The sequence below is a fragment of the Euprymna scolopes genome, chromosome 22 (genome assembly GCF_053919585.1).
Source record: "Euprymna scolopes isolate OS-2025 chromosome 22, ASM5391958v1, whole genome shotgun sequence".
NCBI classification, from domain to species: domain Eukaryota; kingdom Metazoa; phylum Mollusca; class Cephalopoda; order Sepiida; family Sepiolidae; genus Euprymna; species Euprymna scolopes.
The window spans coordinates 44933139-44960649 of record NC_136503.1 but is presented as its reverse complement, the minus strand read 5'-3'; the positions used below and the strand labels follow the sequence as shown (position 1 = coordinate 44960649).

Here is a 27511-nt window from a genome sequence, read left to right as displayed (position 1 = left end):
GTCTGGTCTAGCCAAGTGAACGTGGGACAGGATAGGAAGTCTACTTTGCCTCTCCTAACTAATATCCTGTCCAAATAAGTATTTCGGTAGGAGGAAACGCTATTGGTCCACGTCCACATCTCCCGTCCCGGATGCTCGACTCGAAACCTGTCGACAAGACCGCATCTAGCCATCAGATCAGCCAGGCTGGACTCGCACCTCTCCGACCCTCTAGCTCCGTCTCCTACCTTAGCTATCTCAGGGTCTTGGCCAAAAAGCCAAGAAAAGCTTAAAAAGCTAAGAACAGCATCTATTAACAACAGACCTTTGATCTTAACCAAAAAGACCAAGCACAAAAGTATTACGGACAGACCGACTGACGAACTGACCGATGGAGTGACTTATAGAGTCGCTTGCATACGACTAAAAATATATCATGCTTTGGGTAAGGTGGTGGGCCAAGCAAAATTTACTCAAAGGCCGGATTTGGTCAACGTGTCGGAGGTTGCTGATTTCTAATGTAATGGATGTGTACATCAGTGAAGAAGCAATAACCATAAGACGTGTGAAGACCAAAGAGTCTATATACTTTGACATGTTTGTCAACAATCAACTTATCGAACATTAGTGGTGAAATCATTGGAAATATAAGTTGACAAACTACAGCTAGGAACCTAAGCAATCGGAATTTTAAATTCTAGGCAGATTAATCCTTTTCTCTCAATGTTGTTAGGGAAACCAGATTTATATTAGAGAGAGAAAGGACATCGTGTTATTTTCAGAGTCTTTTCATAAAAAGCCTTCCTAGGAGTTCCTTTCTTGCAATGGAATGATGCCATCATCAAACCATACAGGGCAGAAGTTTTAAGTATTAACTGAAGGCACTTCAATTAAAAGTATGTGCCTGACAAGCTCGCATTTTCTGTCCAACAGATTACTTTCTGAAGTTTATTTTTGATCAGTAACTCGATCATTTCTGCAACCATGCCAGGCCAGATAAATAAATACAACACTTTACAATATAAAATCACTTTATTGACCGAACGTACAAAGAACAATGAAGAGATTATGGATGAACAGTGATGTGCAGAGGTCTGGTGATGTTCAAGGCCAATCCCTTAATTGTATACTCCAATTACTAGTACTGAGAAAGGCAATAGTTTAAATATAATTAAATGCCCCACCCCTCAAATATTCCTTGAGTCTGGTCTCAGCAGAACATGCAATATATTTGCATATTGGTTTTGAATAAGGATTTATTATTAATTATATATATATATATATATATATATATATATATATATATATATATATATATATATATATATATTCTAGCAGAAGTACCCATCATTGACTGGGTTCAAAAACAGCCTATAGAAAATGGACTGTGATTGATGAAAGTATGATAGGTTATGAAAAGGAGGAGGTTGTAAAGAGATAGGTTTTGATACTCAAAAATTTTACCCTAAGCAAAATATGATGAAAGTAAAGATCATTTTTGCGAAAATATATTTTTTATATCAACTTTGTTTCCATTTGTAGCCAAGAGTGACCTACAAAATGATGTTTCCTTACAAAGAGAAAATGTTATATATATAATAATGATATAAATATACAAAAAATAAATGTTACCATAGTCAATAAAAGTTACTTTTATGGTAGAAAAGTTCATTGGTTTGTATTTTTAAGTAGTTTGTAAAAAAAATTTTTTTTTTTTTTTTAATTCACAAACCGGTTTAAAAAAAAAAATCAAAATGGCAGCGACTTTGAAATGGAGAGCCCTGTTTTCAATTTTATACTCCAAAGACTCTAGTAGAAGTCCTATTACTAAGAAATATTATGATAAATGGAGATAGTTTTAATATGATTGGCTGCCCGGAGCTCCTCCCCCACCAACTTTGCACGCTATTGTAGACAAACTATAGTAATAAATAAAACTCCATTACAACAGATTTACTCAAAGACATAAAACATATCTAGAGTATTATTTCTCAACCAGTAGCAGTGTTCGCTCACTGATAAATAAAACAGGTGGCATTCCTTGGAATCTGAGTGACAATAGGTATCTACAAATTTCTAGTACTCTTCACTTTTTCAATCACTATTGCTATTCACTTTGCACTCTCTCAGCGACCATTTACCACCAAGTTCTTACTGATAATGACTGCAATGTGTGACAGTAAGCCTCCTCAGAATTCCAGTACTCTCTCTTTTCAGTATTTACAGCCTCTCAGACTTTGATACCAAATGATATGTTCTTTTATGATTATTTTTATTTTTTGTTATGATTCTTTTTTTTTTTTTTTGTTATGATTTTTATTTTGTTATGATTTGGGGGGGGGGGGTATGATTTTTTTAAATTTTTTTTTTGTTATATTTTGTTAATATGATTATTAAATTTTTTATTATGATTGTTTTTCATGATTTTTATTTTTTATTCTATCCTAATTTCTAACCATCCGAAAATGTTATTAGCTTTTATTTTACTTTCTTTTTCTTTCAATATTTTTCTGATTTTTGTCTTTCTTCACCCCCAGTCCGATCATGGCATCCGTGATCCGTGAAAAAATCAATCAGACTTATCCTGTATCAGACAGTGATCCGACAAGTTACCTGCCGCAATACTATATGCAACCCGACCATGGCACTTCGCATGTCTCTGTGATTGACACAGATGAACTCATGGTTTCGTCTACTTCGTAAGTAAAATCATTTTCAAAGTAAATAAATGAATTCTCTTTGTTTTTCATGCTTTTCTTTTTCTGACATTTTTTTGTTGCCAGGTACAAAACGTCAAGATATCTGAAACCAAATTTATTTATCATTTAAATTTCTCAATTACTAATGGGGGGGGCAGCCTTGCTCGGTTGTAAAATACACTTAATTAATAATTTAATTCATGCAGATTTCGTATTTATTATTACAGAGCCAATTCTCTATTGAATATTATATTATGCCTAATATATAGTACTGATTTCAAAAGTTAAAAAAAATAAATGACTTCAGTGTCATTAACTAGAATCAAAACCAAAACATTTAGTGCTCCAGCCACGTTTCCTACCGTTTGAGCTATTGACAAATAGATAAGAAAGATTTAAAATTAAACCACTTCAAGCTATGAATAAATTTGTGCATGTGCAAAAGTAATAGAAATATGCCCGCAAGTTGAAATGAACATTTTACATTTCAACGGGCTGACATATTTCTGTACGTGTTATTCATTCATCCAACAAAGATTTTACTCATTATAAACCATAATTAGCGTATGATTACTATTTCCTATTAATTTCAGTGTTATGTGACCATAAGTTTAAGAGTTTATCGGTTAAATATTTACGCACAGACACACGCACATACATAAATCTAATGTTTTAGATTATTTTTATTCATTTATTTTGTTTTACTTTTACAAATAAGGCATATTGCTAGAGACATGAGGATGGTTTACTGTAGATTGGGGGACCAGAATTATAGAGGGCATTCTAAGTGATGAGTTCTGTAACGATATGTTTGTTTACATTACGTTTAAATTTTTGCATGTTTGTACAATCAGAGAACAAGGAGGGAGCGTCAAAGGTTGGCAGCTCAAAGAAAGAAGCCATTAAAGTAGAAAGCTGAACACCATTTTATACATATAAAATATTAGCAAGAAGGCACTGCATTGCTCAGGATTGAATGATAAGAAATTTTAAATAGGTCAGTTAGTAGAACCTCAGGTTAAGGATTTCATGATTTATGTTTTGCTTTCTGGTCATGGCATCCACTTTATTGTGAATTTATTATTTACTATTAATGCAATATTTTTCATTTCTAAAAATAGTTAAGATCTCTTATATTTTGAAATGAAACAAATTACACAATGAATTTATTATGTTTTAAAACAGTTGTGACTGACAGCAAAATCTTTATTTATATACTAGCATTGGCGCCCGGCGTTGCCCGGGTGTTTGGATGTGTATGTCGAGCAAAAAAAAAAAAAAAGTGGTAGTAGGAAGGCAGGCAAAGGACTGCAAAGGAGGAAAAGAACAGGGTAAAACATAACGTTTATGCTGTTACGACCACCGCCAAACTGAAAGCGACATTTTTTAAAATTAAGGCTAGACAATCTAAAGGAGAGGATAACTTTCAAAAATATCATTGAAAAAAGTGACCCCCCACCCCTGTAGAAAAGTGCCTAGTTGAAGGGGAAGATATTAATTTTTTAGCCAATTTTTCGATATTTGTCATATGAAAGGTCGAACTTTAAAACGATACTGATCTTGGTAAAATCCGTCGCCTCTATTGAAAGTTTAAGGCAGACATGCAAACAGACAGACATACATACATTTATATACTGGTAACTAAAAATTATTTTCGACCCAAACTGATGAAAAAGCTTGCCCTATCTCTGAATACTCTTTATGTAAAATTTCAAATATTTAGACCAGAAATTGTCTGAGTAATTTGGAAGAGACCACAGAGGTCAATTTTTTTTAACTTTGACCCCTTAAAATTTATTGTTTTTGGCTCAAATCAAGTTATTAAGTTAGATCCATGTCCAAGGAACCTATATCTAAAATTTCAAGTGCGTAGACCCAAAATTGTGGGAGGAGTTTTGTAGAGTTCTCAAAGGTCAAATTGTTGAACTTTGACCCCTTAAGCCCCAAAATTTCTGGCCCAAAACCGATCACATCGATTTTCCCAAATCTCAGTACCCTGTATATCAAATTTCGAGTTGACTAGTTTCGAAATTTCGAGTAGACTAAAAATTGACAGTTATTGCATAGCGAAATGTACACAGACACACAGACACGTTCACTTTTATAGATATATAGATTTATATCTATTCATGTACAGAAATCTAGAAATTGCTATCTTTTGTAAAAAGAAGTCAACTAATAATTAAAGAAACGAAAACTAAGGGGAATAACTCTTATTAAAAAAATAAGACTTATCGTTTTTTGTTTTTGTTTTGTTTGTTTTTTCTTTTTTTCTTGTTTGCGTTGTTCTTATTAAATACAAATATTTGCGAAACAAATTTGAACATAACGGATTCCAGGTAATTCTGGGTTGGTACAGTTAATTATTTATAAAGTAACCAGCAGCATCATTTGCTATTGACTGGGTGTCTAAATAGAATTAAATACACTCCATGAATTTCTGAGCTTTGTTTTTTCATGGGAGTAAACAAGTTATTGTAATGCTTTATAGTGAAGGTTCTTACCAGTACATTTTACAAAATTCCTCCTTTCAAACAGATAATGGAATATTATGGTATTGGTGCACTCTACAGAGGTTTAATTGTGCAATTGAAATGCTTGGGCCTGAAATTGGTTTCAAAGATGTTTTATGTGCCAAATATTAAGGATCATCTGCAACCCAGCTTAGTTAAAAAAAAAATATATATATATATATATATATATATATATATATATATATATATATATATATAAACAAATAATTGTAAAAGAACTATACAAAACTTTGGCTATTGTATTGCAACCTCTTTTAATCCACACCAAAAGTAAAAAAAAAAAAAATTCACACCGAAAAAATCAAATCAAAAATATCATTCCATAAGTTTCAATAGAAAGACATGCAACAGCAAGTCTCTACAAATTTCAGTTGCCAATTCAAGGATTACATTTCTTCATTAAAACATACAACATTTGGATATTTTGTACTCAAACGTCTAAATGTCCTTGTCATGTGACATTTTGTTTGTCAATTCTATGTAAGTATTTTCTAGTATTTTCATTTCATCTTTTTTTGTTCAGGACAATCAACACTTGGTTTGGTTCTCATGTTCTTACCAAAAATGGAATCTTGTTGAATAGTGAGATGGGCGATTTCTCTTCGCCTGGTCAACCCAATTTCTTTGATATCCCCCCGAGTAAGGTGAGAAATGGTTTTCTTCTATACGTTTTTAGACATATAAGGCAACAAATAAAGGTGTTAAATAACAATCAGTTTAAAGTAACAGTATTCAAGGAGTTAAAGGTTCAATCCTCAGTGCAGGTGATAGTAAGAATAGATTAAAAATTACTTAAAAACTAAATTTTTTAGCTTGTTAAAAACAGGCAAAAGTTATGGCCCATTGACTTAGAATGAGTGCTTTATGCCAAATTGATCGTTGAATATGGTTAAATTTATACTCATTTTTGCATCAAATATTTATTTCTATCTTTGCATTAAACAGATACCATAATACTTAATTTGCTGCACCTTATAACAAAGGTTCATACAAAATTTCAGCCAGATCAGGCGAGTAGTTTTTGAGAAAAAAAAAATGGAACAAGCAGATAAAGAGATTTATAATATAAATTCTTCCTGATCATGGCTGACTGAACAAAAAATAATCTATTCCTATGGATTAAATGAAGAGTTCAATTCATAGTTCCATAAAGATTCCAAAATTTGAAAAGATGAAGGTTTGAAGTTACATTGGCTGAAACGTTGTGAAAATAACATACAAGTTGAGAATAGTAATGGTGTATATCAAATATTCATTGTTTTTTATGCACACACAACTATATAACAGTAATCCTAAAAAATCCACATTATCCTCATCTAAAAATTTCTGAAACTGTAATTAATCATTTCTGTTTTTTCTCAAAACTCATGATGGAATTTCCATTATTTAAATGTTTCTCCTCATATTGGTTGTTGTTGTTGTTGTTATTTTTATAGTTTCAAATAATGCACTTCCTCGAGCCTTCTTCAGGTGCCTTTTGTCATAGATAGTAATTTTAAACTGAAACCTTCATTAATTCCAATTTCGTTATGCACTCTAGACCATTTTAGATATCTCGTATCAATTCTTTTAAATTCTTTCACAGGGAATTGAACTCCTAACCTTTGGGTTGTATTCACTCAAGAATATCTTGTAGCTTAGTTGATATGCCAGTTCCTGTTAGAAAATTAAAGTTAAGCAATGTTGAGCCTGGTTAGTACCTAATGGATAATCATTTTTCGAATACTATACTTTAGATCATCAAAGTTTAGTGACATTGAACCTGTTAATTACTAGATGGGAGATCATTTTTCAAATACTATTTGTTAGATCAACAAAGTTAAAGAACATTGAACCTGGTAAGTACCAGATGGGAAACCTTTATTTATTTTTCGATTACCATCATTAAAGTTAAGCAACATTGAAGCTGGTCAGTACCAGATGGGAAACCTTTATTTATTTTTCGATTACCATCATTAAAGTTAAGCAACATTGAAGCTGGTCAGTACCAGATGGGAAACCTTTATTTATTTTTCGATTACCATCATTAAAGTTAAGCAACATTGAAGCTGGTCAGTACCAGATGGGAAACCTTTATTTATTTTTCGATTACCATCATTAAAGTTAAGCAACATTGAAGCTGGTCAGTACCAGATGGGAAACCTTTATTTATTTTTCGATTACCATCATTAAAGTTAAGCAACATTGAAGCTGGTCAGTACCAGATGGGAAACCTTTATTTATTTTTCGATTACCATCATTAAAGTTAAGCAACATTGAAGCTGGTCAGTACCAGATGGGAAACCTTTATTTATTTTTCGATTACCATCATTAAAGTTAAGCAACATTGAAGCTGGTCAGTACCAGATGGGAAACCTTTATTTATTTTTCGATTACCATCATTAAAGTTAAGCAACATTGAAGCTGGTCAGTACCAGATGGGAAACCTTTATTTATTTTTCGATTACCATCATTAAAGTTAAGCAACATTGAAGCTGGTCAGTACCAGATGGGAAACCTTTATTTATTTTTCGATTACCATCATTAAAGTTAAGCAACATTGAAGCTGGTCAGTACCAGATGGGAAACCTTTATTTATTTTTCGATTACCATCATTAAAGTTAAGCAACATTGAAGCTGGTCAGTACCAGATGGGAAACCTTTATTTATTTTTCGATTACCATCATTAAAGTTAAGCAACATTGAAGCTGGTCAGTACCAGATGGGAAACCTTTATTTATTTTTCGATTACCATCATTAAAGTTAAGCAACATTGAAGCTGGTCAGTACCAGATGAATGACCATTTTTTTTTTTTTAATACAATGTGTTAGATAACTAAAGTTTAGTGACAGTGAACCTGGTTAGTACCAGATGGGTAACCATTTTTTTGAATACCATGCATTAGATCAATAAAATTAAGTAACATTGAACCTGGTCAATACCAGATAGGTAACCATTTTTAATTTCTATGCACTTTATGCGGGAGGACCACAAGTGATCTCTGCGAAGTCTAACATTCTCAAAAAAAAAAACTCTTCCTTGACTGGAATCTACATATCATTGGTGACCACTTCTGTATTAAATATTTCTTAGAATATGCTATGTAAAGTTAAGTAATTACCTATATACCTATCTATATCACTGTTAAAATGGTGTTAACAGATGGAGAGTAAAATGTAGACCTGTTGGTTTACTTTTTACAATCTTGTAACTCGTGTTTACAGTTTACTATGTCCTTTAGTCTTTTCATTCCGTCTGTGAACAATGTTTCTAACAAAAGAAGGGGAGGTAATTGCTATATACTGGGTGGGCTGTGGATATTTTCAATCCCCTCATATTTATCATCATCTATAAATATATTTCATTAACTCTTATCAAAACTTAAAAAAAAAAAAAATACTCATGAGTGTAAAATTAAATTTAAAAAATCAAACGTTTAATAATAATAATAAATTCTGCAACATTTTTCTTTTCATTTTGATAGAAATTAAAGTGAATACAATTAGACAACCTCAAATAAATTTTGAAAAGTGAAAATATAAATAACATTTTTTTTTTTCTTGTATTATTTGGATTATTCGAACTACTGTTGTCATCCTGAGCATTATTTTCACGTTTTAGACCATGCAACCTTTAACTTTCTTCAGGTGTATCTTGTCAAACTTTAAAATCTTTCTGTCAAACTTGAGAATCTTTACAGAATTTCAAACAAAACTCTTTATTTAATCCACAAGCACTGGGGATTGAACCTTCAACCTCCACTTTATTTACTTTATCCCTTGTGTCAGTGATTTGACTGCAACATTATGAAGATAAGATGAGAACAATAGTGTGAATAATTCAAATAATATGAATTGCCAAAGATCATCTCAAAAATTAAGAAACACTTTTTTTCTTGTTTCACTTCTCGACCAGAAAGGATTGCCTTTTAGCTGGGATCACAGTGTATTACAAAATTTTAATTTTACTGATAATCTATGTATGCATGTTATTGATTTATTATAAAAAAAAAAAAAGAAATAATTAAAAATTAAAAAAAAAAAAAAAAAAAAAAAATGATTTTATTCGGGGGGAATCTTAAGTAGGACAACCCTCCCCCATCCCCTCTGGTGTGTTTATGATATTATGGTGAATGAGAATTCTAACTAGGAATAACATAGACCAACAAATGGTGCAGTGACGAGGATCACCATAGACCCCCCCCCATCCCCAATTTTTGAGTGGCCTTGTGCCTAATTTTTTTTTTTTTTTTGTACATTTCAGGAAAATAAAAAAAATATATATAACTCAAAGTGTAGTATCTGTTCTGAAACTACATTTCATCTGTTCTGTCCTTGGTCAGTGAAGGAGAAATCTTTGTAGATTGAGGCAGTTAAAAAAAATTTTGTTCTCATCAAGAATGTCCCACATCACAAGCTGACCTTGTGTCTAACTCTATGCCCCCCCTCCTCCATGAGGAAGCAAGTAAATCGGTACTCAAAAAGATAAGATCATCAAACCTCTATATATATTGTTATCGCTACATATCTACACAACCTTTGTAAAATTTGTTTGCATAGTTAGTTAAGTTTTTTATTTATTTATTTATTTTTAATATTTTTTATCCATTTTTTTTTTTTTTTTTTTTTTTTCAGATGAACTTTATCAAGCCAGGAAAACGTCCCCAGTCTTCTGTGAGTCCCGCAATTGTACATTCAACATTGGCCCCTTGTGATCTCAGAATTGCTATTGGTGCCACAAATGGTAGTAAAATTCCTACTGGTAAGCTATTCCTATGTTATTTTGTGATATTATGGCCTTAGCCACCTTCCCCTATCTCCAGTGCAAAGATCTCCTCTCCCAACAATGGGAGGAAATGATTCGTTAGAAAAATTATAGAAAGTGGGATGAGCAAAAAAAGACAATGCGGAGAGGCCGCCAAAATCCTTTTGAACTCTTGAGACAGACCACCGACTGAGGTGTCTTCCTGTTTCCACATAATCAACTACTCCCAGCTGACAGAGTAAACATAGAAGTCATCACACCTGATTAATAGAAACCAAGTCAAAAGACTGGATACGTGATTTCTGATTTTGAGTCAATAAATTTAGAAGTCAGAGTTAGTTTGAAGACAGTTTCTAGTTTAGGACAGTTGACAACAGAGTAGGAGAACTTTAGCAGACCGGAGATGAGCTGACTTCAACTGACTGATAGCAATGGATTCAAGAGATAACTAAGATGTGGAGGTTAGCGTGTGGAGAGTCATTTTCTGCAATGGTATCACACACACACACACACAGTACAATTGATCTACATATAATGTCAGTCTGTTTTTTTTTTGTTTTTGTTTTTTTTGTAAACTTGTATTCATGGTTTTATTTTTTTTATATTTGTAAACCAGTGCTTACTCCCTTGGCAGTCGTCAAGATATAAGACTACAACATGGTTAGAATAAGAAGAAAATGAAAAACCTGGCACACACAGCATTGGGGTTTGTTATTGTCGAAAGAGGGACACATATGGTTTCACAATTGATGTTTTCATGAATGATGACATCACAACTGAGAAATGAGAAATCTCATGGATATCTCTATGAAGAAAGTGCAAATTGTGGTCTTGAGGATCAAACTGGATGGAAGTCAGTTCAGATAAAATCCATTCAACCTTGATAAGTTCTTGCCTTCATCCTGGCACAACCTTTAGTGATCTTTTCCAATCTCTTATTTGAGACCAGTTTGGTGCTGAATGATTTAAGAATAGCGACAGTGTCCATTATTCAAGAAATACAAGGAGGAGGTTCTTAATTATCGACCTGTCAGTCTCGCCTCAGTTATCTACAAGGTTATGGAACCCATTCTCAAGCAGATGATCATGAAACACCTGCTGTTTTCTGCATCACAACATGAGTTTTTCGTTAAAACAACAAAACGGTTGTAACAGAGCCACGAGTGCTGTTAGCATCAGCAGTAGCTGTACGACAGCTAACATGCAAATGATCAAGCTGGTTGCACGAAGTGACATCACAGTTGAAGAAGAGAAAGAAAAAACATGTTCGTGACATTACAGCGGAGACAAAGAGACACACATGGCTGGAAAAATGACAGCAAGTGAACCACGTGGATGACGAGTGTTTTAAAAAGACATGGCAGACAACATAAACTAAATGAACTCCTTAAAACAAGATGTAATGCGTTGTTGAAAATACCAGGAATAAATGCCTTTTGTTAAAAAATTAAAAAATGCTGAGCCAAAGTTTTTTTCTTTTGTTATTGCAATGAACACTACATGTTAACATATTAACGTCTTTCCTCATATTTTGACGAAAACGTTTTCTTTAAAGATTATTTTGATGTTCAGTATCATATTTTGCTTGCATTTTGTTTTTGTCTTTCATATAGTAAAAGATTTGTTTGTTTCCCCCCTCCCCAATAGTGACAAACATTTTCTAAAGAATCATTTGTTTTATTGGATACTAGCCTGGGTGCCCGGTGTTGCCAGGGTGTTTGTAGGCGTGTGTTGAATAAAAAAAAAAGTGAAGGTGTGTGTAAGGGCGTTGGTTGAGCAAAAAAAAAAAAAAAAAGGAAAATTGCGAGCACAAAAAAAAAAGTGGTTGTAGGCAAAGAGACTCGAACCTATACTGCAAAAAAGGAAAAAAGTGAAAAAACAAAAAAAAAAACCTGACACGTTAGCTGTTGCGGCCAAAATGGGGAAAAGTGCCCAGTTGAGGGTGAAGGCATTAATGTTTTTGGTCAATTTTTCAATATTTTTAGTCCGAAGGGTCGAGCTTCAAAATGATACTGATGTTCTGAAAATCCATCGCCTCTGTCGAAAGTTTTAGGTAGACATACACACACACTAACAGCCAGGTGAGATTTATATAATGAGTAATTAATTCCTTTTTGACAATTTTGAAAAACAGGAGAAATAATCTTTTTGACATTTTGATCTTAAAATAAACACCATGAAATTATAAGACTTGGTGCTTGTGCACTTTTGCCACCACGCTTTTTTTAAAATAGTTTTTTTTTTTCGGGTTAAATTCAAGCTTCACAATATCTTTTTCTTTTTTATTAAATACTAGCAGGGCTACCCGGCGTTGCTCGGGACCGTATAAACAATGAAAAAACAAAAGCAGATATTGAACATATGTTTTATTCTTAGGGGAGAGGAATCTTTCATCTCAAGTTTTAGCGTTACAAACAAACATTTGTCTTTTATATATAGAGATAATGACAGGTTTTTTGGGGCCCCCCCTCGAAGATAACTGATCAGTTGACCAACTTCTAGTGTTCCGTTTGACGTGAAATTTCGATATTTGTCATCCGGGTGATGGGGCTTCGATATGATACCATATTTGTCAAGTTTGGTTCCGTCTTTCAAAAGTTTTAGCGTTACAAACAAACATACATACATACACACAGACGTTTGGCTTTTATATATATAGATTTAGGTGGAAGCACAGAATAGTTACAAAACACCCTCCCTCCCCATGTTAAGAAATGTTTTCAAAATAATAAAGTTATTTCAGCACAGTGGCAAAAGTGCACAAGTATCCAAGACTTTCCTGCGCCGACACATACAGAAGGTTATGTAGATATAAAATATTTTGATGATTAATTTGTATAATGCAATGTAATGTGTTTATTTCTGTTTGTCAGGTGTTGCTGAGGTATTGATCAATCTGCTGTCATACAAGATGGACTTAGTGAAAGCCATTAGCCAGCCTCGCATTCATAACCAACTATTTTCTAACATGACTGAGTATGACCGTAAGTACAGCTTTCCTTATTTATTTTGTGTGTGTATGTGTTTATATATACAAGTTAGAAAAGCATTGCATCCAAAGCATGAAAATTGTTAAACAAAATGTTTTTACTATAGGCTTTAAAAATAAAGGTACAAGATTCAATTTGAAATTTATTTATCTTCAAAGTGCACTTTTATAAATTTTACAAAGTAAGGTATAAAAATTTAATTTAAATTAAATCAAAAAATTACCTTGGATTTATTTTATGTAATGTACATTCTGTTGCACTTTTTTTTTTAAAAATCATTGAAAATTTTATATCTATATCATTAATTGCTAAATGAAAGATAATGTTTTTAAATTGCAACAGAATGTACATTACATAAAATAAATCCAAGGTAGTTTTTTGATTCAATTTAAATTAAATTTTTATACCTTACTTTGTAAAATTTAGAAAAGTGCACTTTGAAGATAAATAAATTTCAAATTGAATCTTGTACCTTTTTTATTTTTAAAGCCTATAGTAAAAACATTTTGTTTAACAATTTTCATGCCTTGGATGAAATGCTTTTCTAACTTGTATCTTATCTTTTTAATATTATATTTTAAAACTCTCCTTCTCTCTATTTCAGTTTGTATTTCTCCTCAAACCACAGCTCATTTTTTTCCAACCCCTTCTTTGTATTATTACAGACCTGAATATTCTCTCTGTTTCAGTTTGTATTTCTCCTCACACTACAACTCATTTTTTGCAACCCCCTCTTTGTAATACAAGTCTGAATAATGAAAAAATCTGAATATTTTTAACAAAAACTTTAAAAATGTTTTAGATTAAATTTTTTAAAACTTCTTTCAGAATAGAAAATCTTTAAAATTTAATAAGGAACATATTTCATATAGGTTTCATTAACAAATATTCAGTACATAACGAGAAAAATAGAGATGAAAATTTCAAAAGGACTGTATAACTGGTTACGGTCAATAGTAGTCCTCGCCAGCGAAAGTCTTTGTTATTCTATTATTATTATTATTATTAAAACATTTTATGTCCTGCTCTTTCGTGCGAGGACTAATATATATATATATATATATATATATAACACAATTGTCTAATCTCTCTCAAAAATGATAAAAAAAAAAACTCTTGCACTAATATTCATACAAAATACATTTGATGACCTGACCCTTAAGTAATCAAATCTCCAATACTAACGAATACTACAACACTATCCCATTGATTACTGTACACGCAATAACCCTTATCCCCGAGTGGCTTCTGAGCCTTGATAAGTGGTGACCTCCATGTAAAAAAAAAAAAAAAAAAAAAAAAAAATCAGTAAAGTTAAAAGGAAAAAAACTTTTGAAAACTGAAAAGTTTAAAACAAGAAAAACTGTATAAATCAGTATAGAAAACAAAAAATGAATGTTTTGGTGTGGGAAAAGATGGACCAAAGTAAATTTGTTACAAACTGTGGTCATATAAAAAACTTTATTTTAGGATAGCTGCTAAATAAAGCAGCAATATAATCATCCACTCTATATAATAAAGAGCAATGTGTGTGTATGTATGTATGTATGTATGTATGTATGTATATATATATATATATATATATATATATATATATAATTTCTTTAAGTCAGTCCATTCTACTTTTTCTTGGAAACTACTGAGTCAATCTTGTTGATATTTTGTTTGGGTCTTTACTATAATGAGGTGCAGCAAACTAAGTATTATGGTATCTGTTTGATAGATAGTTGTTAGGGATTAATATTTAATGCAAAAAAAATTAAGCACAAATTTAATATAATGCACTTATTCCAAGTTAATGGCCTATAACTTTTGCCAGTTTAACAGGCATAAATTCTGAGGTGTGTGTGTGTGTGTGTGTGTATCTCAGATTTTTTGCCTGTAAAAAAAAAAAAAAAAATGGGCAAAAATTATAAACTGTTAACTTAGAATGAGTGCTTTATTTCAAATTGATGGTGGGATATGATTAAATTTCTTATTTTTTGCATTAAATGTAATGTAGTTATTTCACAAATAGACAAGCAAATAAATAAAAAATCTGGGCTGGCATTTTTTTTTTTTTTTTTTTAAATGTTTTTATTACCGTTATTTTTGGCACCATTTAAAGTCTTTTGCTGCCACTGTCAATTTTAGCCAAGCATGCGTTTTTCCCCCACTGCACACCAGTCACAGCTGGTAGTAGCCAGCTGTTTCTTGCCTGCACATTTACATGTGTATTTATTTTGACGTCTTTTTTTTCTTTCCGAGTACATGTTGCATTTTTTTATCCTCATTTTTGGGCACACTTTCTAATTTGCGTATGCAGTTTTTTTTCGACTACTACAGCTGATGCTCTCTTCATATGCTGGCCATCTCTTGCTGTTGCTCATACCTTCCATGTGCTCGCACACAAAATCAATGTATACATATACGTTGTTCTTTATTATAGAATGGATGATTATATTAGTGTTTTACTTAGATTTCCTATATGTTCACACTTTGTAGCAAATTTACTTTGCAATAAATATCTTATTTCCAAAAAATTTGGTAAAGTCTCCTAAGATTATTCAATTAACATATCAGAAGACTAGCCTGGGTGCCCGGCATTGCCCGAGTGTTTGGAGGTGTGTGTTGAGAAAAAAAAAAAAAAAAAGTGACGCATTAGCTGTTGCACCCAATCGCCAAACCGGAAGTGACAAATGTTTAAATTAAGGCTAGACAATCAAAAAGAGGCGATGACTTTCGAAAATATTGGTGAAAAAAGCGACCCTTCCCTGTAGAAAAGTGCCCAGTTGTGGGTGAAAGAATTAATGTTTTTGGCCAATTTTTTTATATTTGTCGTCCGAAGGGTTGAGCTTCAAAACAATACCAATCTCTTGAAAATCCATTGCCTCTGTCGAAAGTTTTAGGCAGACATACATACATTTAAAAACTTAAACATGTAATTTCAGCATTCCTGATCAAGAACAATACGTTGAGCTGTATAAATTGTTACCAATGTTGCTGGGAATTATAACAGGTGACAAATTAGTGTCATGTCATACAGATAGTTCAGGAAAAATTAAATTTTTTTTTTTTTTTTGCGCATATTAAAAGTAATAAAATCAGACATTGTTTGTTAAAATCAATCTACAAAAGACTGACAAAAAAAAATTAAAAAGTGGATTAATTTCCCATGTCATTACTGGGAAAAATCAAAGTTAGTAAAGAAAATTTAAGTATTTTATTAAAGAATAACTTTCAGCTCATATTATTTGGATTATTATTTCAGACTACTATTCTCATCTTAACTGAAATGTTGAGAAAATAACTTAAAAGATACACCTAAAGATTGGAGATTATATTATCGAAATCTGCACAATTTTAAATGGGACCTTTTCTGTAATCTACGGGGATAGTATTCTTTCATTTCATAAGCTATGACTGGGAAGAAGTCACAAGTAATTAGCAACTGTATTTTGAGTGTCGTCCTAAGGATTAAAACTTCACCCTCTAGAAGAGTTTTTACAACTGAATTTTATCCACTATGTCACAGGTCCTTGTGGACAATTCTAGGATTTTTTTTTTTTTTTTTTTTTTTTTAGAAGCCTTAAACCTATTTTGTTTCTAAATGCACACTAAAAATGAGAACAGTATTCATATTATTTGGATTCTTCAGACTAATCAATCCTCATCTAAAAAAAAAAAAAAAAAAATTCAGAAACCTAACGTTCAGCTGTTCATAAGAGTTTCTCACTAAAGTTATGGTATATCTCATTTCAAATGGCTACAAGCATTTAACCAAACCATCTTTTCCTGTATTCATACTTTCATCAGTAAGTAAATAAATATTACTATCTTTTTTTTTAATTACCAAATTAAAAGATGTTTATCTGTTTTCAGAATTTTTTAGCCGAAGTATTGTGAATGGACTGAAAGCAATGGGCCACACCATGGTGAAGCGATCCACTCCGATGAATATCGTTCAGGCTGTTATCAAAGACAATAACAATATTACAGCCTTTTCAGATTTCCGCAAGGGCAATTTCTCAGCTGTTTATTAAATCTCGACTGCTGACACCTCACCAACCACCTTTTGCCAGAACATGATTGCTTTCTTGTTTATTCCCTCAACAAAAAACAAACTTGCAAAGAAAATCCTAGAAACTGAATTTGAAGGACATAAAATACTAGGGTTTTTTTCTACTTTTCAGTTAAGCTGAAAAATTTTAAGTTCGTTTATAAACTGTTTTATTTTGGGGTTGTTTTGTTATTTTAGGATAAAGTGTGGTGTTGTCCAGAATTCCCCCCATATTGAAAAACAAAAATTTAAAAAAAAAATCTGCATGATGTCTGTATCTTTGACAAAACAAAAATGTTCCAAAAATCACAAAAATTGATCAAATAATTCTATTCTTATGAAGAAAATATTTTTGGGGGGATTAATGAAAATTCAAAGGCATTATAACATAACTCAACAAAAAAAAAAACATTATATTTATCTCCCTTTGTTTCGACATTTTTTTTTTTTTTAAATGATGGGTGAGATAATCCCTCATTTACATATAAAATGATTTTCTTATATAAAAATAAAACTACTTGATCAATTTATAATTTTTGAAATGAAATTTTCGTTTTGTAACAAGTATACAATCATACAGATTTTTCTTTATATATTAGGGTGAATTTTTGAACATAATCTTAAAAAAAAAAAAAAAAAAAAGACTTCAGGTCTTTATGAAATGCATTTTTTTTTTTTTTTTTTTAGTCCTACATTGGAAATATATTTTTAAATTCCAAACTTGAATACAAAGAAATATTGATATCTTAGGAATTTAAACAAGCGAGAAAAATGACCATGTATATTTTTTTAATAATTTTAGAAAATATAAATTGTATGGAAAATTAATTTAAAGAAAAAGTCTCTAATCTAAAACTTTCTGAAGCTGAACATAAATTCTTCGGAGAAATTAGCCATCAAGTCAGCTGAAAACAATTTTGAATTATAGAAATCAGAGGAAAGAACTCTAACCCTTGCGGATTCATACAATTTTGTATATTTTATCTTTCACCAACGCAAAATATCAATATGAAGGGAACAGCTTTTGAAAAAGAAAAAAAAAATATTTTAAAGAATTTTCTTTTAGAGAAACTAATTTAAGTTTCCCCACTTCATTCTGCTATAGATATGTATATATTTATTATTTATGTGGCTGTATATATCTTTATTAACATACTATATACACTTAAGTGCTCATTTTCGGTATCGAGATTTCATGCCTCAGATCTGCTGAATATTTTAGAAAGATTCCAACAGAAGATCCTGGTTGCTCCTCAGCTATTTTTGGCCATAGATTCCAGAAGAAATAATCAAATGAACGGTGTACCCATTCCTTATTTGATTTTTCTGGAATCTATGTCCTTGAATGGTTGATGAACGCCTAGGATCTTAGTCAACTAGAATCTTTATAAAAAAATCTCCAGTGAAACCTGGGTACCTTAGATGGACAGATAAGTATAGAAATGCATATTCTGCTCATGTTTTACAATTAAGCATTTTGTTGTTTTTATTTTCCTGCTGACACGAGATATTAATTATGGGTAATACTATACAATGATTAACTTTTTGATATCACAGGTAATGTAAAAAATTCAACCGTGGGGGGGGGGGGGGGGGAGAAAAAAAAAGAAAAAAAAAAAAAAAAAAAAAAGGATAATAGTGTCACCTATAATTAATAAATATTGCTCTTATAGACAAAACTGAGAACTGTTTATTCTTCTTAAACTATTTCCATATTCATATATGATCATAATTATGGAATTAATAATCCAACAATGAAAAAAAACAAAAACAATTGTTTAGATGTCATCCAAAATTTCCTCAAGAACATAAAAGTCAGTATTTGAAAATGAGGAGTGTGACTATAATGTTGAAAGAATGTTTTTAGTCTTTTTTCCAAAACTAAAACAGGCACAAAGCGGAAGAAATTTTTTTTAATATCAATGCTATTTAAAAAAAAAAAAAAAGAAAAAAGACCTACTTCATAAACATATTTTGAATTTTAAATATGTTTCCCTTTAAAAATGTTCTTTCCGCACATAGACACATGACATTTTTAACGCTTGCCTTCTTTGTTTTTGCGTGAGTCTTGGAATAAAGACAAAATGTAGATTTACATATAAACAAATTTTGATTTCCCATATATATATATTTATATAAACTCTGGCTTTGTAATATAATTTGCAAAATAATCTTTTCTCAATTCATTAAATCATTTTAATATTAAAATAAAAAATGCTTATATTGAAATAATTTGAAAATAATCTTATATGGAATGGTTGCTTGAGTTCCCATTTTCTTCAATCCATTATTTACCAAAAAAAATTTTTTTTTTTCATTGTCTTGATAAAATCTTTAGTTTGAATCTTATAAAATAATTTTTAATAATAACATAACTCCTTCTCAACCCGGCTCCATTTTTCTGTTTCGATGGAAATTTATTGTTCCTAATTTCGGACAGTATTACTCACTCGAAAGAAACTAAAGTAAGTCTCCTCTGTTTTTTTTACCTGAAAATATGAAAGATTTAATCATTAACTGTTTAGCATCTTTTAATCTATCAATTTTTATTTTATAAAAATTGTTTTATTTATTAAAGACTCATGTAAATGTTTATTTTAAACAAACTGAATCTCTGAAAGGCTGCATTTTGTTTTTAGCAAATTTTGTCTATTTACAGATTGCTTTCTTTTTTTAAAACTGGTGAAAATGGAAACCATATTTTATGCTATTAACTGCTTAACCTCCCTCTCCCCTCATTAACCTTTATACCTCACTTATGAAAGTTTTAAATAAAATTGCAAAAATAAATCTTCATTCACTTCTCTATCCATTTTGTTAAAACAATTTCTCCACTTTACTATTAAAAGATAAAATTTTAAGAATATCACATTCATATATATATTAGTTGTCTTTAGCCAACATTATACGAGTCTTAGTTAAAATAAAAAAAAAGCTCATAGTGTAAATTTGCAAATCTGACTATATATAATGAAAAAAAAAAAAAACCCAAACAAACACAATGTTTCCACTGAAAACCCCCTCTTCAAAAACTTATTTTCTCCATTGAAAGTTTAACCCTTGTTTTATATTATTTTTCATATTATATATGTAATAAAATCTCAGTGATTAGGGATTCTTTGTGTAGCAAACTGTTTTTCAAGGAATGCCAGATATCAAAATATTTTAAATTTATCAAAGAAAATTCTGTGATAAAAAGATGTATTTTTCCTTGCATTATGAATGGTTGAATTGTTACTGTTTTTTTTTTAATTGTGTGTGTGTGTTGTTATTGTTGTATTTTTAATATTGGAGTCTATAATAAAATTCCAACTTTGTTCCACTGAAAACCCCCTCTTAAAACAGACTTATTTTCTCCATTGAAATAATTACATTTCTTTAAAAAAAAAAAAAAAATTTTCCATTTTTAAATAGAACAAAAAAAAAAATCTTGAAAGTAATTCTCATGTTTAAATTCAATTTGGTGAAAGGGTTTTGTTACTATTCATCCATATATTTCACTAAAATCATTTTTTTCCTTCAAATACTTTCTCATGGTCATGTTTCAACTCCTTGGTCATTTTTTTTTTTTTTTAAAACAAATCTTAAAATGTAATGTCAATTTTTTTTATTTGTGCAAAACTTGTTTTGTTGATCTTGAATGGTTACATAAATGTTTTTTTAATATAAGCGTGTTTGTATTTCATCGTAAATTGATCCCATCATTATCAATCATGCAACAAATAAAATTAACTGCTTTCGTCAATTGTAATTCAATGGGTGCATGCTTTATGTATATTATATTTTTATTTAAATCAATTTTGCAATTTTTTTTTAAAATCTTATTTAGATACTCATCAATTAAACTACATCAATTAAACCCCTCATGTGTCTCAAAATTTGATGAAAAGATATTTAGTGTGCATATGACGATCGGACACCCTCTTAAGTACTACACATGCACTTAGGAGTTGCAGTGCACCTCCCGAGTGCTATAAAATTTCATTTACCACCCCCCTTTTTTATTTTTGTAAAATACTGAATGGAAAATTTAAGAATCACAGAAGAAACTAGCTTTACAAATTACCGATTGGAAAGATTGCGCTGGACATAATTGCATCTGAACAGTGGTATGTAGAGGTCTGGGCCTAGCTCTATGATTGTATGTTCCAAAGACTCAAGCAAGCAGGTATCTAGCAACCACCTGAAATCCTGCCAAGGTCAGGGAGATCAATCAGCACAGGAAGAGGACTAAAGGGATTAGGCATGTATTTTTATGGATAGGATGATTGATGTAGACAATCTAGGCAAAAAGTGTGTGAAAGCCCTTCATGAAAATTCAGATGTAAAATTTTAAGAGTTATTTGTTTCCAAAATATCAGTTTCTCTGTAATTTTACAGGTTTTCTTTTTAAAGCATAAGAGGGACACAACCTCATTTGGAATGCAAATATTTCAGATTAGCATTGTACACCAATAAAGAAAGATTCTTTGAATTTCAAATTTTAGGAGTCATAGACAGTTTCTCAAATCAAAATCATGTAATAGATTTTGATCAAAATTGGAATAAGGATTCCAAAGTTTAGGGACATAAACCTGGTGCAAAACTTCTGTTCAGGAATTGATTTCCAGGATATGGTTTTGATGTTACATTAACTAAGGAAAAAAAAATTAAACTACCAATATTTCAAATATAAAATGTCTTATAACCATAAATAACATGAAATTTTCATTATGAATTACATTTGTAAAATTAGAAACATTCCTGGAGACAATTTTTCTGTTTAATAAGTTTAAGCTCTAAATAAAGAAAAACAGGACAACTTTATTTCTTTCAAATTTTATGTATTTCAAGACCAATGTTCCAATAAATTGATAAATGCAAATCAGTTGATCGGATTGTAGATTCAGCTTTCATGCCAACTCAGCTCAAGGGTTTTCGCGATGAAACAATATAAATCTGTGTATTCTTGGATCTAGAAAAGAAAGTCAAATAAAATAGTTTTTAAAAACTTTATTTTACACAAATTTAATAGTAGTTTGGTTTTTATAATAAATGAGATCAGTATAAAAATTTATTGGTTTCATTCCAAATTTTGCTGCAAAATAATGCTGAACACCAAAGTGCACTTACCATTTTACTGGTTGGTTTCCCTCTTCCATGACCAGCTTTGGTATCCACTTTGATCATCATAGGGTTTGTCTGAAATGAAAAATTCAAACAAAATAATTTGGTGGTCGAGAAGTAGGTGGGGAGAAGAGCAAGGGAAATTTGGATTATGCAGATGCTTATTTAGAACCAAAAAGAAAATGTCTAATCAGGTTTTTATGTTGTATTTGGAAATAGAATATGTTTGCCAAACTTATTCAAAACCTGAGCGAATATATATATCTTTTTCTGTCTAGAGTATTGAGATTTGGGAAAATCTTTTTAATCAGTTTTCGGCCAGAAATTTGGCTGTCAAGGGGTCAAAGTTCAACAATTTGGGGTCTAAACACTTGAAATTTCAAATGTAGGTTACTTGGACATGGATCAAACTTTCAAATTTGATTTGAGCCCAAAAAAAAGTAAATGTTAAGGGGTCAAAATTGGGGTCAAAGTTAAAAAAAATTTACCTTTGCAGTCTACCAAATTACTCAGCCAATTTCTGGTCTAAACATTTGAAATTTTACAGAGATAGGGCAAGCTTTTTAATTGGTTTGGGTTGAAAATTTGAGCTGCCAAGAGGTCAAAGTTCAAAAGATTTTACCTTTGCAGTGTTTAGCAAACTACTTAGCCAATTTTGGGTCTAAACATTTGAAATTTATACATAACGGGTATCCAGATAGGCAACAAGCATTTAAAATCAGTTTTGGGGCAAAAATTTGGCTGCCAAAAGGTCAAAGTTAGGAGTTGACCTTTGCAGATTCTACCAAATTCGTCCACCAATTTTGGGTCTAAACACTTGAAGTTTTTGATGATGTAGGTAACTTGGACATTGGTAAAACTTTTATTATTTTGGTCTCAAATTAAAACAATGTTAAGGGGTCAAAATTGGGATCAAGTTAAAAAAAAAAAAAATTGACCCCTTCGGTCTCTACAAAATTACTAAGACAAATTTTGGTTTAAACATTTGAAATCTTACATAAAGTGTATAAGGTAAGTTATGAACAGTACATAGGGCCCGAGCAAAACCAGGCTGAACTGCTAGTAGTTAATAGTCAAAATTAGTGATAAGATGATTCTAATACAATTATGATTTTCTTCTAAATTCACAATACCGATTACCTTTAAAGATATCAAGCAAGCTTCCAACTCTATCTCAAGTCTTTTTCAAGCAATTTCTTTTGGGAGATATAAAAATCTCTGGGTAGTAATCCATTGGAATGTTAAAAGTGGGCTTTAGATTTTTATATCTCCAAGAAAGAAACAAAAAAATAAAATAAAATAAAGAAATCACTTGAGAAGGACTCTAAACAGAATGGAAAGCTTGCTTCACATCTTTAAAAAAGGTAAATAAATACTTCTTTAATAAAAATAAAAAAATGCCATCCATCATATTATCATGTAAATCCGTTTTTTCATTTTTATTCAATAAGAGATTTACTAAACATATACAAAATATGCAACTAAAGGCAGCGTATATTTGCTAACATATATAATAAAGATAAACTTACCAAAATTAGAACAAAACATAAGACTTTGTACACACAAAATACTCAACACTTTACTGTAGTTGATCATCAAAGTGTTTTAATAATATTCTTTAACATCTTTACACATTTGAGTGCATAAGGACCGTGCTATCATCGTAATTGTCTGGGCAATGTACAAAAATTGGTGACCAAAACTTGTGATTTTTTTTTTTTAAATAATAATCCAATATTTTATGATTATTTTTTTTTTTTTTGTATTAGGGTTAAAAGGAGCACAGCACCTTCCCGCATTTTCTGTAAATCATCCCGACAATTCCTCTGATAGCACAGTCCTTATACTGCACAAGTACCCACATTCGAAAGCAAATATAAACTATATAATCCTGTCAGTGGTTACAGACGATGCCATTCTTCATTGTTTAAAAGAAAGAAAATCTTGTGATTTAAGTAAGAAGACTGAAGAACATTTACCTGTTTCTCTTCACCTTTCATGGTGTGTTGCAATTCTGCGATGTACTTGAGCGAATGAAGGGGCACCACACGGTCATCATGGTCAGCAGTTACCAACAAGGTGGAAGGATACTGGATATCATCTTTAGGGACACGGATGTTATGTAATGGTGAATAACTGAGGGGGACGGAAAGAAGAAAAAAAAAAAAAAACATTTGCTTTTTCTCAATGATCTGGTCAAAAATCAAGTTGAGCTTTTTTTGTTTTATTATATTTACAGAATATGTTTATTAAAGTAAACATAAATAATAAAAACATAGAAAACTGACAAAATATATGCACTTAACATTTTACTGCTTTACTTTTGAAAGTATCTGTAGCTCTAGTATTGGCTATCAAGCTATTTAAAGGAACTTTGTGCTTTTAATATTTATATTAGAATAGAAAATTTTATTTTAGACAAGTCATGCGTGCATGGTCCCCTCTGGTGCTCCATGTGATATGCCAAAAAAAAAAAAAAAAAAAAAAAAAAAAAAAAAAAAAAAAAAAAAAAAAAAAAAAAAAGTGAAGAAATGAATGTGAGAAGTGTGAAGGGGCCAACATTGCCTTCACATTTTCGCCAAGTTTTAGAAAAATCTAATGGATGCAGCAAAAGTTATGGGTGTAAAAAAAGTGTCTTTTTTTTCTTTGCAATTTTGGGGCATTTGTGACCATTTTTGAGCTGCTGAGGACACTGAATCTCGGTGAAAATAATTAAATGGTGTAGTTTCATGCCTTAAGGCCTGTATATTTGAACCACTATATAGACATACACATCAAGTTTTTGAGTAATATGAAAAAAGAGCTCCAAAAAGGCATTTTTTTTTTTTTTTTTTTTTTTTTTTAGCCCTAAAAGTCCCAGAGGAATGCGAATCAAAATTTTGCCAGGGTCACCCATACTGAATTTATATTGAATAATAGCCTCCACATTTTGGCCAAGTTTCAGGAAAATCTAATAGATGGATCAAAACGCTATGAGGCAAAAAGTGTCATTTATGGCCATTTTGGAGCATTTTTTACCTCTTGAGCCCGAATCCCAGTGTAGATGGATAACAGTGCAGTTTCAGGCCTTAACACATTTATATTGGAGTTGAATATAGTACGACATATCAAGTTTTTGTTGAGAAATATGAAAAAAGAGCCACAAAAAGGAGTGTTTTTTAGCACTGAAACTTCCTGGGGGACGCAAACCAGAATTTTGCCAGGGTCACCCATACTGGATTTATATTAAGAACAATGGGCTCCAAATTTTGGCCAAGTTTCAGAAAAATCTAATGGATGGATCAAAAGTTATGGAGCAAAACATGTCATTTTGGGGCATTTTTTGACCTCTTCTGAGCCCCTGGGAATGCAATGGGAATTTTTGCAAAAAAATTTTTTTTTACTGTGCACATCTATTTAATGAAATACAATTTGTGGCAAAATTTCAGAAAAAAACTAATGGATAATTATCTGGCGGACGCACATCACTGAAAAGATAGGTCCCTCTCTGATAAATCGGGGGGGGGGGGGGGAACCAATATATAAATGTGTGTTTTGATAGGAATGTGAAAATTTCCTGCTTAGTTTTCATTTATCTGCATAATTTACTGTTAATTTTGCTTAATAGATGGATGTAAAATTTAATAACCAAAAAATTGGCATTGTCAGTTAAATGTTCTTTAAATTAAATGAACATGTATCTTCCTTACTTCTTGAAAAACCATAACAATACTGTAGGTAATCAATTTTCTGTGATCAAACAATCCTTTACTTTTTAAAAAAGAATAACAATTGATAATGTCTGCAGATGAAATTGCTTTAGTGTATTATTGCATAAATTATGCTAAAGCTGACTTAATATTTATTTCACTAAGGATTTTTTTTCCTGCACATTTTAAAACACATCCTAATATATTCCTTGAATTTGTAATATTTATGATTGAAAAAAAAAATTTTTTTTTTTTACAAATTAATCCTATCTCTTAAATTCCTGACTATTACTCTCACTCTCTCCCACTGTAGGTTGTTTGACCACTTGCTCTTATTTTGTACATTTTCTATAACCCGCATGATTATTAGCAGTCGAATTTAATATATAAAAAGAATTGGAACAGCTTTAAACATGTGTTCTGCAGCAGGTAATGCAGTTGTTGGATTCTTAGCCATAAGGGGGCAAGAGAACTGAAAATATTTCTGGTCAGTCAGACCACTCAGGAGATATACTTAATTTTTTTTTTCAAACAGTCTCACTAGGATCAGTCCAGTTAGAGGAACAATATCCAAGGTTATCTGCAGTAATGGAGATAGTACTGAAAATAACATCTAAGACTATTATTAAAGGGACAGAACCAGTTAACGGTGAAGAGATTCCAGGAGAATGGAAGGAGAGGCAGTCATAGCCAGCCAGCATCACCTGGTTGGAATTATGGGAGTTGGAGTGGATTTTCGGAAAAACAATGAGGCAGTTGAGCCAGTATGCCTTTCTGGACTGGATGGCTCCCTTCAGGGCTCTCAATAAATTATGGTGTTAATGAGGTTTGTGTATCTGTCTGGTCAGGCAAGAATCTGATGTTGCAAGTCTGTCATTCAACTAAATAGACAAGTACCTCTTGTAAATCCCCAAAATAACATTATTATGTGTCTATAAACTGGACTTGTGGTTTTGCTTGTTGCAGCACCGATTGGGTTTACAGACAATTTTAGCCAGGCATAATGTGTAGGATGATCACAGCAGTCAGTGAGCAAACAAGAATGTTCAGACAGTCATTTATAAACAAAAGACAATAGCACAAGTTGTAAAAATATTTAACTTGAAACAGAGAGAAAAATGAGGATATAGCAAGTGACTAGTTTGGGATATTATCTTTTCTTTCTTCAATAATGAAAATTATAAAACTTTAAAAATAAAAATTTTAATGAGATTCAAATTCAGGAGCAAAATTATAGAGGAGAGGTTACCATTCATTACTGATATTAAATATGAAAACATGAAGATATTTAAAATCTTGAATATTTATAAATTGGAAAGAGCTACAATGAATAATTTTTATCGGAGATTAAAAAATAAGAGTGGAGGGGGGTAATAAAAAAAGGTGTATAAATTTACTTCATAAGAAACTTGAGATGTTCTGGAATGTCTGAACAACCAAAGTCTGTTGTCCAAGCATGACCAATTGTAAATTTATGAAAACGAAGCATATCCAGGACACTAGAAAAGAAAGACAGAAATTAAATAAGCACACAGTTTATCAATTATATTACATTAAATAATCCTACTGTTTTGTTGGAGAGAGATGAATGAAACATGAAAATTTTTGGTTCTTGCCCAGAATTCCTCAGTATTAAAAAACAAATAAAAAATAAAATTCTGTATGATGTATATACCCATGATAAAATGAAAACATATTCCAAAATTCACAAATTGATCAAGTAGTTTTATT

At 31.2% G+C, this 27511-nt stretch overlaps 2 protein-coding genes across 5 annotated transcripts in view; one reads left to right on the top strand and one right to left on the bottom strand.

Moving 5' to 3' along the window:
* Positions 1–17332, top strand: part of LOC145243393 (glutathione hydrolase 1 proenzyme-like) — a 177577-nt gene extending 160245 nt beyond the window's left edge. For all 4 annotated transcript variants that reach the window (XM_080106235.1, XM_080106233.1, XM_080106232.1 and 1 more), the window contains 5 exons: positions 2517–2678; positions 5736–5856; positions 9827–9953; positions 12830–12940; positions 16808–17332. In XM_080106235.1, coding sequence (XP_079962361.1) covers positions 2517–2678; positions 5736–5856; positions 9827–9953; positions 12830–12940; positions 16808–16968 — 682 coding nt within the window. In that variant the 3' untranslated portion in view covers positions 16969–17332. The remainder of the gene's footprint in view (positions 1–2516; positions 2679–5735; positions 5857–9826; positions 9954–12829; positions 12941–16807) is intronic.
* A 4455-nt stretch (positions 17333–21787) lies between these two features.
* The window catches only part of LOC145243392 (prolyl endopeptidase-like), a 78622-nt gene continuing 72898 nt past the window's right edge, over positions 21788–27511 (bottom strand). Inside the window, exons 17-20 of the mRNA XM_080106231.1 lie at positions 27178–27279; positions 24071–24227; positions 22098–22166; positions 21788–21939 (exon numbers count right to left, since the gene is read on the bottom strand). Coding sequence (XP_079962357.1) covers positions 21871–21939; positions 22098–22166; positions 24071–24227; positions 27178–27279 — 397 coding nt within the window. The 3' untranslated portion in view covers positions 21788–21870. The remainder of the gene's footprint in view (positions 21940–22097; positions 22167–24070; positions 24228–27177; positions 27280–27511) is intronic.